Source organism: Xiphophorus maculatus, chromosome 16 (assembly GCF_002775205.1).
Source record: "Xiphophorus maculatus strain JP 163 A chromosome 16, X_maculatus-5.0-male, whole genome shotgun sequence".
NCBI lineage: Eukaryota > Metazoa > Chordata > Actinopteri > Cyprinodontiformes > Poeciliidae > Xiphophorus > Xiphophorus maculatus.
Window position 1 is genome coordinate 6,823,923 of NC_036458.1, and position 14,840 is coordinate 6,838,762.

The 14,840-nt window shown below is 38.2% G+C and overlaps 1 protein-coding gene across 3 annotated transcripts in view; it reads right to left on the bottom strand.

Annotated features, from left to right (window-relative positions):
- Nucleotides 1-14,840, bottom strand: part of znf385c (zinc finger protein 385C) — a 146,922-nt gene that overhangs the window by 8,949 nt on the left and 123,133 nt on the right. For all 3 annotated transcript variants that reach the window (XM_023349569.1, XM_023349571.1, XM_023349568.1), the window contains 2 exons: nucleotides 9,919-10,029; nucleotides 6,428-6,653 (listed from right to left, as the gene is read on the bottom strand). In XM_023349569.1, the coding sequence (XP_023205337.1) occupies nucleotides 6,428-6,653; nucleotides 9,919-10,029 (337 nt within the window). The remainder of the gene's footprint in view (nucleotides 1-6,427; nucleotides 6,654-9,918; nucleotides 10,030-14,840) is intronic.

Here is a 14,840-nt window from a genome sequence, read left to right on the forward strand (position 1 = left end):
AGTCTCCCTGAAGGTCATGTCAAAACGTCATTGTGAAGAGTGTATAAAGGATCATTAATAACCTTCTTGGCCTTACTCCTAATACATTCATCACATATAGTTCGCAATTGTCTTTGTAGTTTTCTAATATGTTAAAGGAAATACTCACAAACCTCTACAGTTCTCTGAATATTTTGATTCCAATACAAAACAAACATTAAAACTCCATAAGCTAACTCCACATTTGATAAGTCCATATCTGATCTTAAATATTAAGATTATTTTTAAACGATCAGTCCAGGACTCCCTGGACTCCCTGAAGAAACAGTACTAAGAATCAGTGTAGCAGCCATGCACCCAACCGTGTGATACTCTATGTTAAAAGTAATTTTTGTTGATCCAGTGAATCCTTAATGAATTGTTTTTCATACATTACAATAATATGATCAATTTGAGTTTGCAGTATATTGTGTAGCAGAGACACTAGTCATTAAATTTTACTAAATTCAAAGCACAGTTCTAAGTTTAAGCAAAACAGTTTAAGCAAAAAAACAACTTTTGTTTTGGTTTTTCTGTTCAATTAAGTCGACCTGCACTGACAGCTATGAGCTGAATTATCAACAATTCATATCAAAACAGATAGGCTGAATGGATGGGCAGAAAGAACAGCCATTGTATTCCACACAGGACAACAGGCAGATGAAAGTAATATTTTCATCATTCAATTAAAATTTTATTAATCAAAAGAAGCTCCCTGGACAGAACAGCGATCTGACAGTCCCATATAGCACTGGATGAATTTTACTGCATTGTAATGCCACTGAGCTTTCTACCACATGAAAGTAATTGATTTTAGGGAAACTACAACAATTGAATCAGGTATCAGTCTGAGACACTCAGGAGACACTATTGGCTAAAGACTCCTCAATATGGGGAACGAAACATCTTAATGCATTGGGGTTAGGATCCCCATTAGTACTACTTTATGCCACATTAATAATTCATGAACTTTTTTTGGTTTATTAAAGTATTTGCCACAAGCCATTCTTTTCATTCTCCTTTTGCACCTTTCCTCTTCACATTTACTCTTCAAATATCAAGTGGATCTTGAGTTTTAGTCAATATAAACAAACCCATCAGCTTCTGGGTCTCGCCGATAAGTCACTGCAGTTCCATTACCATTCCCCCTTCACCTCTGTTGTCTTCCCATGGGAATCAAACACACTTCACCCCAGAGCACTGAGTGCTACGCTCACTGAATATCTCCATTTCATTTAGTGAGCTTAACACACACACGCACGCACGCCCCCCCCCCACACACACACCCATACAGCCGACCTGAGAGCACCATGCTCCATTGATTTTCCCTTTTATGTCTTAGAGTAAATTCATCATTGGAGATAAGGGTCTTCCTTTTTCATTCCTTTCCAGGTAAAAGAAACTATATGAGCAAGATTAGACGTTCCCCGTGCTGTAATGAGTGTGACCCTTGAGGGATTGGAGCGCTTTTCCAGAGGTAGGGGGGAAGGGCTGGAGGTAGGAATGATCTGTGAAATACAGGGCCACCTGAGAGGTCTGTGGTGGGAAATGATACTGATCAGTGGGTTTAGTAGGAACCTCACAGAGGAAGACATAGAGGTTGGTGGGACTCTGAAAATTCATGGGTAGAGATCAGAGGGAGGCTGACATGAAGATCTTCATTTCCTGCTGGGAGTTGAACATTTTTACTTTCATTTTAATCATATTTAAGGAGAACAAAAATGCAGAATTTTACTTTATTCTCTTTTTATCCACAATGCTTTATTTCAAATAGCTAGGAATAAAAGCCCTGTAAAAGAGAGCTTTTACAGGGTCATTGTACTAGTGCATTGCTAGTAAGAACAGAGTACATAATTCTTTTTTTTTTTTTTACCTACTTTATCAATTGCGTGACTCTGATAGTCTTGCATAATTTCGGTCTTTCAGATGCACTATATGTCCTTTAAGTATTGATATAATTGTGAAGACAAAGGAGAGAACTGTCAGAACTGTCAGGCCAAGACCAGTCCATTGGCAGCTGGCCCTCTGAGGAATAGAAGTAGACACCATCGATTACAGAGCATCTGGATCGATGTTGTACAAGCAATCATGAGTAACATTTACATGAGAATAATTTGATTTATGTTTTCAACAGTCCATCTGAATATGTTTCTATGGGTGTAAACATCTTGAGAGATTACCAGCCAGCAGAGTGATCGGCTAAGAACTTAAAGCACAGACAGACACCTAACGAAAATTGGACTCATTATACACACGCTTGCCTCTACACTCAAGACACTGAGCACTTGATTTAGTAGGCGATAACTGATCCAAGGCAGCCTCCGAACATAAACAAATTCCCCGGGGAAAAATCCTTGCTTTAGATCATCATTACCGCAGTGACAGACAGAGTCCCTGCAAAAGATGACTTCAGCAGCGGAGTCAATCAAAGCCGGGGGTGATTGATGCTTGTTATGATTGATGGTGGTTCTCAGTCTCCTGGCGCCAGCTTGGCACTCTTACACTTGGTAGACGGCTGTCCTTTGTTAGTCTGAGGCATGCTATATAAGAATCGATCTGTCTCTTTGTGTGACTAGAAAGTTCATTTCTGTTTATCCCCTTGTTCTCTTTCCCAGATGGATGACTTGTTGGGCTCGATATGATAAAATACAGATCAAACTCAAATGTGATTGGGAAGTATTTGAGAGACTACATATGTTAGCATATGTGAAATAACTTATTGAAGTTAGAAATGAGTACAAATTGCATAATAATTTTTAAACAAATGGGGCAATGCAGCAGGGTTTTTCATATTCTTTTGCTCTGTGGAGGATCAGTGATGTTATGGGACTGTTTCTCTTTCTAGGGAGCTGGAAAACATGTTAGAATAGATAGCAATTAAAACTCTTTTAGACACCAGGACATTTTACATTAAAATGCTGTAGTCACTGCCAGAAAGCTAAAATGAATGAGTAATGATCCAGAAAATATAATTAAATCATCAGTGAAATGGTTTAATAGACGAAAAATGAACTTGGAGGTCATTGCAGTTGACAGTCTTAAATCTTATGCTAAAACTGGGTGCTGAGTTGAAGAGAAGAGAGAATAAGGCGGATGCTGGACTCTGGATGATCTGGAAAGAGTGTCCAAGGAGAATTAGTACAATTTCCATGTATCTGCATATTTCATACTTGGAAAATGTTATAGGATAAGTATAACAAAAGAGGGTTATAATTGTGAATGCCACCGTTTGTTTTTTAAAATTTTGCTTAATCTTCGTCTTTAAAACCAACTGCCAATAATTCACAGCGAAAATGATAAGAAATAGTACATTTAAGTAATTTTCTGTAGTTGTATCCATTGATTGCAAAAACATGTTTAAACAAATATTTACTGCAGTTATTATCCCAAGATGAAGTTTGGAACAACAGGAAAACTCTCCATCGAAAGGCTGTGAGTATGGAGATGAAATGTTTCTAAAAAAAATAACAAAGGGAAGTTAAATGAGGAGCAGCTGTTATTTTACTATTTCGGTCATGTCCAGGAGAAATAAAATATTTAATCCCATTTATTCCCTTTCAATAAAACAGTCATTTATGAAAAGAAGCTGCCCATTGTGTTCATTTTATTCAGTAGGTATTTCCATCGCACCCAAGAGGCTGACCTTGTGGGTCTAGAGGAATATTTTGTTTTGTTCTGAGTCAGACACTGCGCATACTTCAGTGAGCCACCGATGGGGATCTTATTGGTTCCCGAGAACAGACACTCTGGACATTAGCTTCTCAAAGCTCCCCGGCAGCTTTTATTTTTCATGGCAGATGTAATTCATTTCATCAAGTATTAATTTGGAACGCTTTTCCATCCCAGTTTGGCATTGTGTGGGATGCCAGCACTGGCTCACTCTGGTGCATTTCAATTTCACATCAGGCCAGTTGCACAATTGGGTTTATTAAAGAATGTTCTTTGGCACAAAATTGCCTTGGAACTGCAAAATTATTCACAGCATAAAAATTAGCTATGACTTATCTACTTCTTTCGTGCTTTCCCTTTCTTATTCATTTCTCTCTCCCTCGCTCTCTCTCATTCATTTCATCTTATCTTACATTTTCCACTCATCTTGTCTCGTTTCGCCTCTACCGAGCTTTCCTCTTTCAGGGCCTTTGGAACAGCAGAATATTAAAATTATATTTGATGAGAGTGTTATCAGGCTCTGGGTCTTTTGTCTGATTTCTCCTTTCTGAAGGAGACTCTTGGCACTCAAGGGGAAAATTTGTGAATGTGTGTGTCCATTTCTAAACTACCCTGTCTGGAGGATAAACAGTCCTCTCTAAGAGTACCTTTATATTTCTCTTTTTTCAGATATTATGTCTGCATTTAAAAACTCTGCATAGCTAGAGATCTTCTCTGAGACAAGGAACTTAAAACGGTAGAGGAAATAAGAAGGGAAAAAACTGCTATAGCTCTGGCACAGTCCCCTTGCTTCAGAATGATAAATGAAAAGTCTGGATCCAGACAAGTGCAATATGAGAACCTAATGGGGTTTACGTAGCAGTCAAAATGCCAAAGAAACAATTCAGGTTCTTAGAAGTCAAGGTGCAGCTGTCTGCAGTGGAAAAGTTCACATTTATTTTTCTTGTTGAAAACGGAAAGAACCACATTTCCTTCATAAAGCACTAGATATCTGTATTGGCACCACTAAAGTACAAACAGCTGAACTTTTTTGTAGAAGTAGATGAGTGTCTTTGATATTGTTCAGCTTTAGTTTTTTTTTTGACAGCCCATTAAAACGAAACCCCTCTGCACTGCTCTGCTCCGTCATGGCTCATTCAGCACTTTGTGCCGTTATTGTGCTCAAACATACCAATTCTGGTCCTGTCACCATCCTCTCATTCCAACTTCAATAGGGGGGAGCAGAAGAGAGTAATGGAAATAGAAGAGAGAAATTGAAATCAAGAAAAAAATGGGGTAACAAAGAACAGAGAGAGTCCAATCGATCTCAGCAAGCCTGGTTGTTCTTGCAGTCTGAAAACTTTGGAACCTAACATTAGACACAAGGCTGAGAGCAGTGAACTCATGAGTATTTTACTTAGAATGAAAATTTATTAACTTTCTTCTACATATCCCATCCTTATCCAATTGATAACAGTTCAATGGAGTTTGAGTTAAGCATGGCCTTCAATGCTTTTCATACAAATCTTCCAACAGAATAACTAAAAATATGCAGTCAAATCCAAAGTTTGATGTCATATCTTGCTCTGCACCTAACGCCATCATTTAAATAATGTTGCAGCTAAACTTCTGACGAGAGACTTTGAAAAGATAACCACGGCAACTAACTATTAGGAAAATAGGTACCAATCCCATAATATCTAAAACTAAGGTCTTGCTGAGTTTTGGTAACTCCATGCCAATATCTTTTGTGTAGCTTCCTTAGAGTGACAGTAGTTTCATAGCAGCTTTTAGCCAAAACGTTCTGCTACTGTCACTTCACCTGTTAACATTTTTCAAGTTTAAGTGATGAAGCCCTTCAGCTTACTACAATGTATAATTTAGAGTCTTACAGTTGATTGCATAGCACCATTCATCACTAGTATAACTGTTAATACTTTTAATATTAGACAAGGAAACCAGAGTAATTGCTCCCTTAATTAAATCATCAGAAACTGAACCACAATGCTTGTGTTCAGTTTCATTAGACACAACAGGGCTGGATCATCAAAAGACCTTTAGAGTCAAGAAATCACTTAAATGGAACCTGTCTGGCAATATGCCTGGTGTATTTCTCTTTGGTGTAATTCAAAGAGAATTACTCTTTGGTGTAATTCAAAGAGAAATACACCAGACCCTGATCTAGACAAAAACAAAACAACAAAATCAAGAATAGATGAGAAAATAAAATCGTTGACAACATTCAGTCCGGAAATGACCAGAAAGATTTTCCTAATGCTTTGGAACTTCGAGCAAGGCATTATCAACAATTAGAGAAAACCTAGAAAGGTTTGTAGTTGCAGACTCATTTTTGACTTAGCGTTCTGTTTTTTAAATATGTATATATCCATATTTTTCAGCTGGTATACTAAAGCTATAAAATAATTTCATCTTAGCTTTGAGATCGATACAGAAAACAGAAGGAGTTGTGCTTTTGCAGTTGCTTCTTATTTTCTGTGTAAGTCTTGCCAATTACAAATTAGAGCAGCCCAGACTTGATAAGTTTTTAAAAAGTGCTTTGAAGAAGGAATTATAAAAGATAAAGTACACAAAATGTATTTTAAAAGTCTGCCTCTAATTTGAGGGCTACCGGGTGGGTTTAAAATAAAAGAAGGGAAGAAAACATGTTAGAGTTCATTCATAATTTAAAGAGCACAGAGAAATTAAGTCCAGTCTCAGGCTTGACTTTCTCACATTTCTCACTTTCTGTCTGTGTACCTACTTGTTTCTTTTACTAAGCTTGTATCTATAGGTGCTGGAAGAGCTGCATCAGAAGGGGTCATCTTGTTTCGGTCTCGTTCTCGGTCCCGCTCCCGTTCCCGCTCCTTCTCCCGCTCCTTCCCTGTTGTTGAGGTCTCTCCACCTCGTCGCTGCCTGTTCTTCTGGGCCTCCATGGCTTTGAGTTTCCGGGCGTGTTTGTGGCCTTTATAGTGGGCCTCTGCTTGGTTCTGTGGGAAAATGGAAAAGAAGAAAAAGACATGTTAGAAGGAAGAAGCATAGAGGACCTAGTGCCACATCTGCTGCAAAGACCAGAGCCTGTGTGCAAGAAATGTTCAAATGCTCTTGCCCAAAAATTCTCTCTCACAGGCATCCGGAGGCTGCAAGAAGGAGAGTCTGTTTCCACCTGATAACAGAGCTGGCACACTGGGAGGCCAGAGGTATAATTGCATGTGTAATATGCAACAAGAGAGAGGATTCCATCTCTACAACTACCCTATTAATGTGCACCGTGAGAGTCAGCCTCTGCAAAACCCAGACACACTTGGCAATACATACTAATGTTACACACATTTAAGGCCCTCATAAGCACACAAACACAAATCAGACTCAAAACACATTCTGACTGACTAGACTGCAGCAATAAAAGCATGCAAATTTCCTTTTGAGTGGATGGCAATTTACTTTTCCATTTTCATCACTCTTGTGACCCTGTTCAATTGGAGAACAAAAGCCACAATGTTACACAAAGCAATGATACATAAAAATAGCAAAAGAAATCGATGCACAGATCGCTCATTAAAAGCTAAGACAACCTCTGGGGATCCGCTCTCATCAGCCACTGGTGTGAACAGAACATCAGTCTGGACTTAAAGAGTTACACGCTTGGGAGTAAATCTTTAAAATCACTACAAACAACACAAAATGCCAAATAAGGTGAGTATTTTCCCCACTTCTAAGGATTCAGAGTGTGGAATGTAGGAACGAAAGTGGATTTAGCATGAGTTCAGTTTTGCATATTTTGACCTCTGGGTAGTATCATATTGGCAGAAGTTTACTATTTCATCAGCAACTAAAAAGAAAGAGGAGACATTCTGTGATCAAATGAAAACATCCAGAAAAACTTAACAGACAGGCAAATTCATCAAGACTTTTCTCACTTGGAGCAAAATGTCAGTAAATCTGATCATCTGAGAGTTACCAATACGACTGATAACTGCGCAGGTAGCATTAGCTCAGAGAAACCAACTCAGACAAAAATACATAAGCATGTCATCTGACTCCACAGCCTGTTGTGAATAGTTCAGCCTCCTCACTGGCAGCCATCGAAATTGGGTCTCAAAGGAGGCAGAAGGACAAGGCGTGAAATGAGCTGCGGCTCAGTCAAGAGGAACTACAAGAGGATGTGCTGCTCATCAAAAGGATTCCAGATTGTCCAGTGATCAAGAAATCCCTGGGATGAAAGGAAACGGGGGTGGGGGGATGTACACATCGTGTGGACATATATAAACTGAGTGGGTGTAAAGCTAGCTCCATTCCATTCGCTTAAAGAGCCTCTGAGTCCAGTCCCTAGTGGAAAATAGACAGACATAGAAGTTAAACTGTACTGCCAGCTGCTTTGGTTAATCAGCGAGACACCAGATTTTATATTGAGGAATAAAATATATAGATATATATAGAGAGGAAGATCATCAGTATCTTGAACCCATATTTCAAGTAGGTCCCACATGGATATAAGACACCCAAAAGAGAGGGGGAAGTGATCATTAGAAAAATATATCATCAAGAAAAGGCTTTCAAAAAAAGATAAATGATCTATGCACAAAGCAATGAGCACTGATGTCAATAAACTTGCTAACAATGTGTTGTTTAAAATAAAACTGTTGTATGAAGGTCATGGGGATTTGCTAGAAAACACTGTCAAACATATCACCACAACTAAAGAACACACCAGACAGGTCAGGGGTAACAATAGTTATGAGATTTAATTGGAGTTATGCTGATAAAAACATGGTTTTGTATGTTTTCTAATAAGATAACTTTAAATGTCACAAATTGCTGCTATGAACAGCTCGTTAAATCAGACTAACACTTAAAAGCTGCGTCACCCAGGCAATTTTCTCTTAGAACATCGTGCATCAAGTAAAGCTTAAAATGCATCTACATAAAACTCTGGAGAGGTTTATGTAGTATTCTTCAAGCCACTAATAAAGTTATAGTCAACTCGACATTTTTCTTTAAGTGTGCAAAAAATAGAGTCTGGGAAAGGGGAAAAAGATGCCTACATCTTATTCCCCTTTCTCAGTCCAAATGAAACAGTGTGGCTGTTTTTACATTTTAGCTTCATCTGGATTGAAGACATCTTTCTACACTGTTTACTGCTTTTTAATTTGACTGTTTCCATATATACAATACATGTGCTATGCAAAGGATGGATAGAGCAGCTGAGAAATCCGCTTCCTGCTGTGGCTGCTGATTGTTTCTTTTGCACTTTGCTGATAAATGGAATCTAGGCTGCAATCTAAGCCTTCTCGCCAACACAACTGTCACCAACACACATCAAATGAAAACTGAACAAAAATGTACACACAAGAACAAAACCAAAAGCCCCACGCTACTTATATAAGGCCTTTTTGACCTAATCAAGGCTCCAGCAAACCACAATTCAGTTTGAAACAATAAAAAAAAAAGAAAATGCATAAAATTGAGAATGGAAGGTAGCAGCCAGATGATGCAAATAAAATGTACTTGACTGATTTGAACACGTCTGTCAAAGAAAGAATTTTGATAGTATGGAGTTCCAGGTTACATTTTTCTGCAATGGAAAAGAGAAAACGTCAGCAACGGCACTAGAGAAACAATTATTCCTCCTCTTTAATAAAGAAAGAGTCATATAACAATTTCCAGTTTAACTGAATTCCATTATTTAACAGTGAGAAAGATTATTCCAAATAGTAGAATCCTACTATACCTAATGTAGTTTCCCATCTTCCAAGGAGTGGACATCCAACAAAATTCAGCTTAATGTCAGGCAGCTCAATGCTCACAGAATTTAGTGTTAGGTTTAAGGATTATTAGTGGACAATTACAGTATTAAAGGAGTAAAACATATCTGCGAATGTTGGAGGCAAAAGCTGCGTTTTTTAAAGAACATGACAGCAAAACTTTTTTTGCGTCTTTGCAAAGTTTCATTAAAAAAACAAGACACAACAACAACGCAAAACAGCAATGTTTACATTGCAGCAATGACTCCTTAGATGTTCTTCCATGAGTCTTTGGCATATCACAGAAACATTCTTTTTCCAGTGAAAACCAACATTCAAGAAAAATATTACTATTCCAAAGTACAATTTTCTCTTGAGGTAGACCCATTACTCACTAAAGGTGATACAGTCAGTGCACATTATGCAGTCAAAAAGCATAATGTCTCTTTCTTCCTTTTATTGCTACACTTCCCCCATCTTCCTCATACAGAAAAAAATAATTGTTTCTTACCGTTGAGTTGAAGCGCAGGTGGCAGATGTTGCAGGAGATGATCTGTTTCTTCTTGAGGGGCTGAGGGACCCCAAACGTGTGGTTAATCACTGCCTTCTGGACAGGGTCCATCTGAGACACAGACAGCAAAGATCAACACAAGCAGCATGTTCTTGTCAAGCCAAGGGGCTGCACATTTACAGAGTCTAAAACACAGCAGCAGACGATGCAAAATCAATCTCTGCAAAGCAAATATTGCTAATACTCATTAAATATGTATGCAATAAATAGAATACATAAAGTATTTATTAATTTTGCTCTAAGGAATAAATAATTTTACTAACACTTCAGTAAAAATGACCATAAAGTTAATTCATTTTACAATAATTATTTTTTCTAGAGGCTTTACTGGGTTTGTCATGATGTGAAATCAGTGAAGTTATTGGATAATGACACAATGAAACATAATAGTCTGCACTTAACACTACTAACAGTGATTATATTCATCCATTTTTCTAAAAAAAAAGAATAACTAAACATCCAATATTTTAAAAAGCGAACAAAAAAGTCTGAATATTCAACATTTATCTAATCAGGATAAAAAATAACCTCCTCGAGATTAAAAATGTCTTTTACAAGAGTGTTGTGAATCATTGTAAATCTTTTGTCCACATCAATTGATGTACCAATAAATGCCAATATCAATAAATGGCTGCAGTCAGGTTTGCTGGTGCTGATGGGGATATTTGCCCCATTTCAGAGTTGTGGTCAGGTCTCAAGCCAAACTTTGGACATAGTTTGAAATTTAGCTTAGAGAGTCTGGATTAAAGTGTGATGCATCATCATTGAATTAAGCCTTTAGTGATTTATAACTTTAGAACATTACTGTAGTCAACACTTTTAAACACAAAAAGTTGGCCTTATTATTTCTTTTATGGAAGAATATAATTAACATTAGGAGTGTGCAGATTTGCACTGTATGTTAAAGGGCTGCACATGTAAAACTGGTAAGCTAAGTTTGTTGGATGATTATGTCTGGTGCAATTATCACTTTCTAAAAGATAGCTTTACAAAACTCAACTGGGAGTTGTATATAAAATGTTGCTGCTGTTGAACAGGTGAAAACACTTTCCCCTTCTGCTGCTTCTGCCTTCCCTTAATGCAGACATCTGGGATTGCATCATACATGCCTCCTAATGACTGGAAGTTATGCACTTAATTTACTGTTGCAGGTATCTCAATTCTTAATGGCAAAACAACTCCATTCACAAAACGTTTTTGTGGTCTCACGTCTAATGATTGTGTTTGGTAATGGAAACCAAAAAATATCTAAGCAAAGACTGCTGGTCCTTTGTTCTTTCTTATTCAAGTCTGGATAGATCGGTTATGTTTCATTTTAAATGTATGCATGCTTAGCAGAGCAGAGCAGAAATTAAAATTCCTCACTTTCCACTTTCTCAGTTGCTTCCAGCTGATTAAGGTAGTTTAAACTCCCTCTGTATGAAGTGTCTACATTGACCAGTTTTGGCTTTTTGCTTCAGTTGCCTGAAACTCAGATTTTGTAGGTTTGTGCTGAACAATTTTGTCTCAGTCTTAAAACTTCTGACATACCAATTTTTAACTAATGAGTAAACCAAATTCATCTGACAGGTTCATATTCTTTCAAAATCTGCTTTCAGATCGCAGAAACCTAACACAGTGTAACTCCTGGAATGCGCTGAACATCAGCCATAAAGTAATGTTAGGATCAAAAGATTTCTCTCCCTTGGGGTTACCCTGCATGCAGCCAAAGTGCATAAAGAGAAAAAGATCCTCACATCACGTCCCATCATCATGAAAAAATAGGGATAAAATAAAGAATAGGGATCATGCTGAGATGTTCCCTTGGTGACAGCTGAGTAGGTTTAAAGGCATAAATCTGGAACGTATAATAACTTTTCTTTGTTAATCAGCATGCTGCCGCTATTTGATATAAACTGAATACCTCAGTATCTTTGCAGTGACTGTGTATGATAGGCTTTTCTTGATATTAAATGCATTTTTCAGCCACACAAGAAAAAGCATTGTTACTGTTGCTGAATTTTGATTAGAAATCCTTAGAAAGAGACACATTTTATTTTACCTGGATATTTTTAGTACATTGCAATGTTATGTCTCTTCCCACTGTAACAATAGCCTTCGATTTAAGGTTTGTTTAAGGTTGCTCTATGTAAAAAATGTCACGAAAACAACAGATACGTGCAAGCTAAACATGAGGTTTCCAAAGCTCTACATTCAGGCTTTAATCCATGTATATTTATTGATCTAGAATCTCAGAATTTATTGACAAAACAATTAGTGGCACTGATTAGGTAATATTTATTCACACCTGAAACCTTGTGGATTATGCAATGTATTTTTATATAGCTATTACTATTTTATCTGGTTAGCTAGATATTGTGATTTAGCCATAACACAACTTTCAGTTCAGCCAAAATAAAGCACCTTTCTCAAAATACAAATGACTACTCAAAACAACATATGTTTGTGACCTTCCAGGCTATTATTGTATCATTTTGTTTACACGAAAGCTCTCTGTAGCTGCATGACATTCTTTCATGCGAGACAAAACAAGCAGTTGTGTAGGTTAACCATTTTTTAATTTAAGGGATCCAATGCTGAATGTTAATCGATCCAAATTTGTGAAACTGCTCCTTATCTAATGCTCATGGGTTTAGATTACATTGAATGTGCTAAGCAATCCTTAGAAGACAGTTTGTCTTAACCAAAAGGTGAAGTCACACATATCTCTGCTGTAGTAGCAGAAAAACTCTTGGTAATGCATCAATTAAGTTCTTGCTTTAGCTCATTTGTTATGTGGTTCTGCTTCATAAAAAAGGTTTATGATGAGTATGAGATCGAACCTCAGAATAGCACTTCCGTCCAGGAAGGTAAACATTCCCAACCATGTTAGCAGAACCTGGCCAGTCTTTGCATTGGGTTGAAGGTTTATTTTCAGTTGTTTTAAATTCGTCCTGTTGTGCGTAATGTTAGGACAGGATCTCATTTTGTTCCTCTCACCTATGAATTGTGCTAAATATGACTTAGTGAACATTTAAATGTGTCTTCCATCCATGTTGACTTTTTCAATAAGTCATACTCAGAATAATTTCTTAATACATGTTTGTCTGAAAAAAGACAAAGTGGGTTTTTCATAGAGGAATTACCCAATCTCAAAAAGATGTCTATTTACTTCATTATCAATCATCGTAAAGTATTATTGTAAATGCCTTAAACAGACTAATATACATTTAACAGCCTGTGAAAAGACAGCACAAAGTCCCTCATGGTATATTGTGAACAGCAAAGAAAGCAAATGGCTTCATTAAAGGATCTACAATCCACAAGGACAGCTGATTCCATCATGACACCCTTCAGACGGGCATAAAGTATCACAATCATACTGGATCTTATCCTCAGCTGGCACAGGGCCTGACCCTGTCTGTTCCTTGGCTTGCATGCGAGGATAGCCGAGGAGTGGGTTGTTCTCACTTTTAGTTGCACCGACACGCCCTCTGAACCCAACGTGGTGACACTGCTGTCAGCCCCAGCTGCCCAGAGATCAAGGAGTGTTGCTATATTGATAGCATTGACTCGGATGCTGCCTCAGATCCTTCCAAAGCTGTGTTGTGTTCGGAGCAGCTGCTTCCTTGTAAAGAACAGAGTCAGTTTACCATGGATTCCTCAGGGCCAGGTGTGAGAGGCACTATCAACACACCTGACAAAGATACCTCCATGGTGGTGTGTGTCTCCCCCAGGGTAGACTATTTAGCTGCTCTATTTTGGTCTGTGTTATATGACTCAAAGCTACCTCTGGGAGTAAACTTTTTCTTTTCTCCTCACCAGCTACAGCACAACCACTGAAATGTAGCTCTCCCAGTCCTGCTGCCCTCTGTCCAGCTCTTCAGGGCAGGCTGCACTCACAGATATTTGTTTTAGGAACTGAAGAATGTGACCATTGTCTGTCTGCAGCCATCCTGAACCGACGGCTATAAATGCCTCTTTTGTTCCAGTGCTTCGCTCTCCCCTGCTATTCAGGCGCAGACAGGACTTGTCCTGCGCCAGGCAGCTCAGTCCGTGCTGAGGTTTCAGTAAAGGTTGAGAGAAAGAAGCAGACAGAGATGTGAAGAGACTGTATAAGAAGGGACACCAGGGTAACTGGAGACTATTTGGGTTTGAAGACAGGTGCATTCATCTTCCCCTCTGGAAATGCAGGCTGCAACGAATGCCTTATCAGGACTAAAAGAACTTGGCACTCCGAGCTGAATGGATGCTGTGATTAATGCTGCAGCTGTACTGCCAGGCCGTGCATAACGGGGGTAATCATCTTGTTCTGGCACTGAAGTAACAGTGATATGATGTTGATGTTGTTACACCATCAAAAGGGCTCCATACGTTCTCTGACCTACCTCCTTCATACCAGCTCTAATTTGTCGCTGTGTTTTCCTCATGGAATATCTACTTTCACAGCAATCACTTGTATTTGTAAGATTTGAAACTAAAATAAAAACTTGTATGACTTTTATTTGGATTTTACAAGAAAGACTGGCATAAAGTAGCTAATAGTTTTGAAATGTAAGGAAGATGATGGATGTTTTCAGGAAAAACAGAAAAAAGGGTCGTTCTTCAGTCTCTAGTCTCCAGTTTTGCATCTTCAAACTGTTTTCTTTCAGGATAGCTCTGCAGAGCAACTTTTTCCTGCTAAACAAAAGAAGTCCACAGTATGGCACTACCATCACCATATTTGATAGAAGGGAATGCTTTCTTATGCCTTTTCTTTTCACCAAACTCTTTGAACAAATGGTCTTCTTAGTGCAACTCTGCTGTAAAGGAGTGCAAAACTAATTATTGTGTTGTCAAAAGATTCTCCTGCTAAGCCGTAGTTGTCTGCTGCTTCTCCAAAG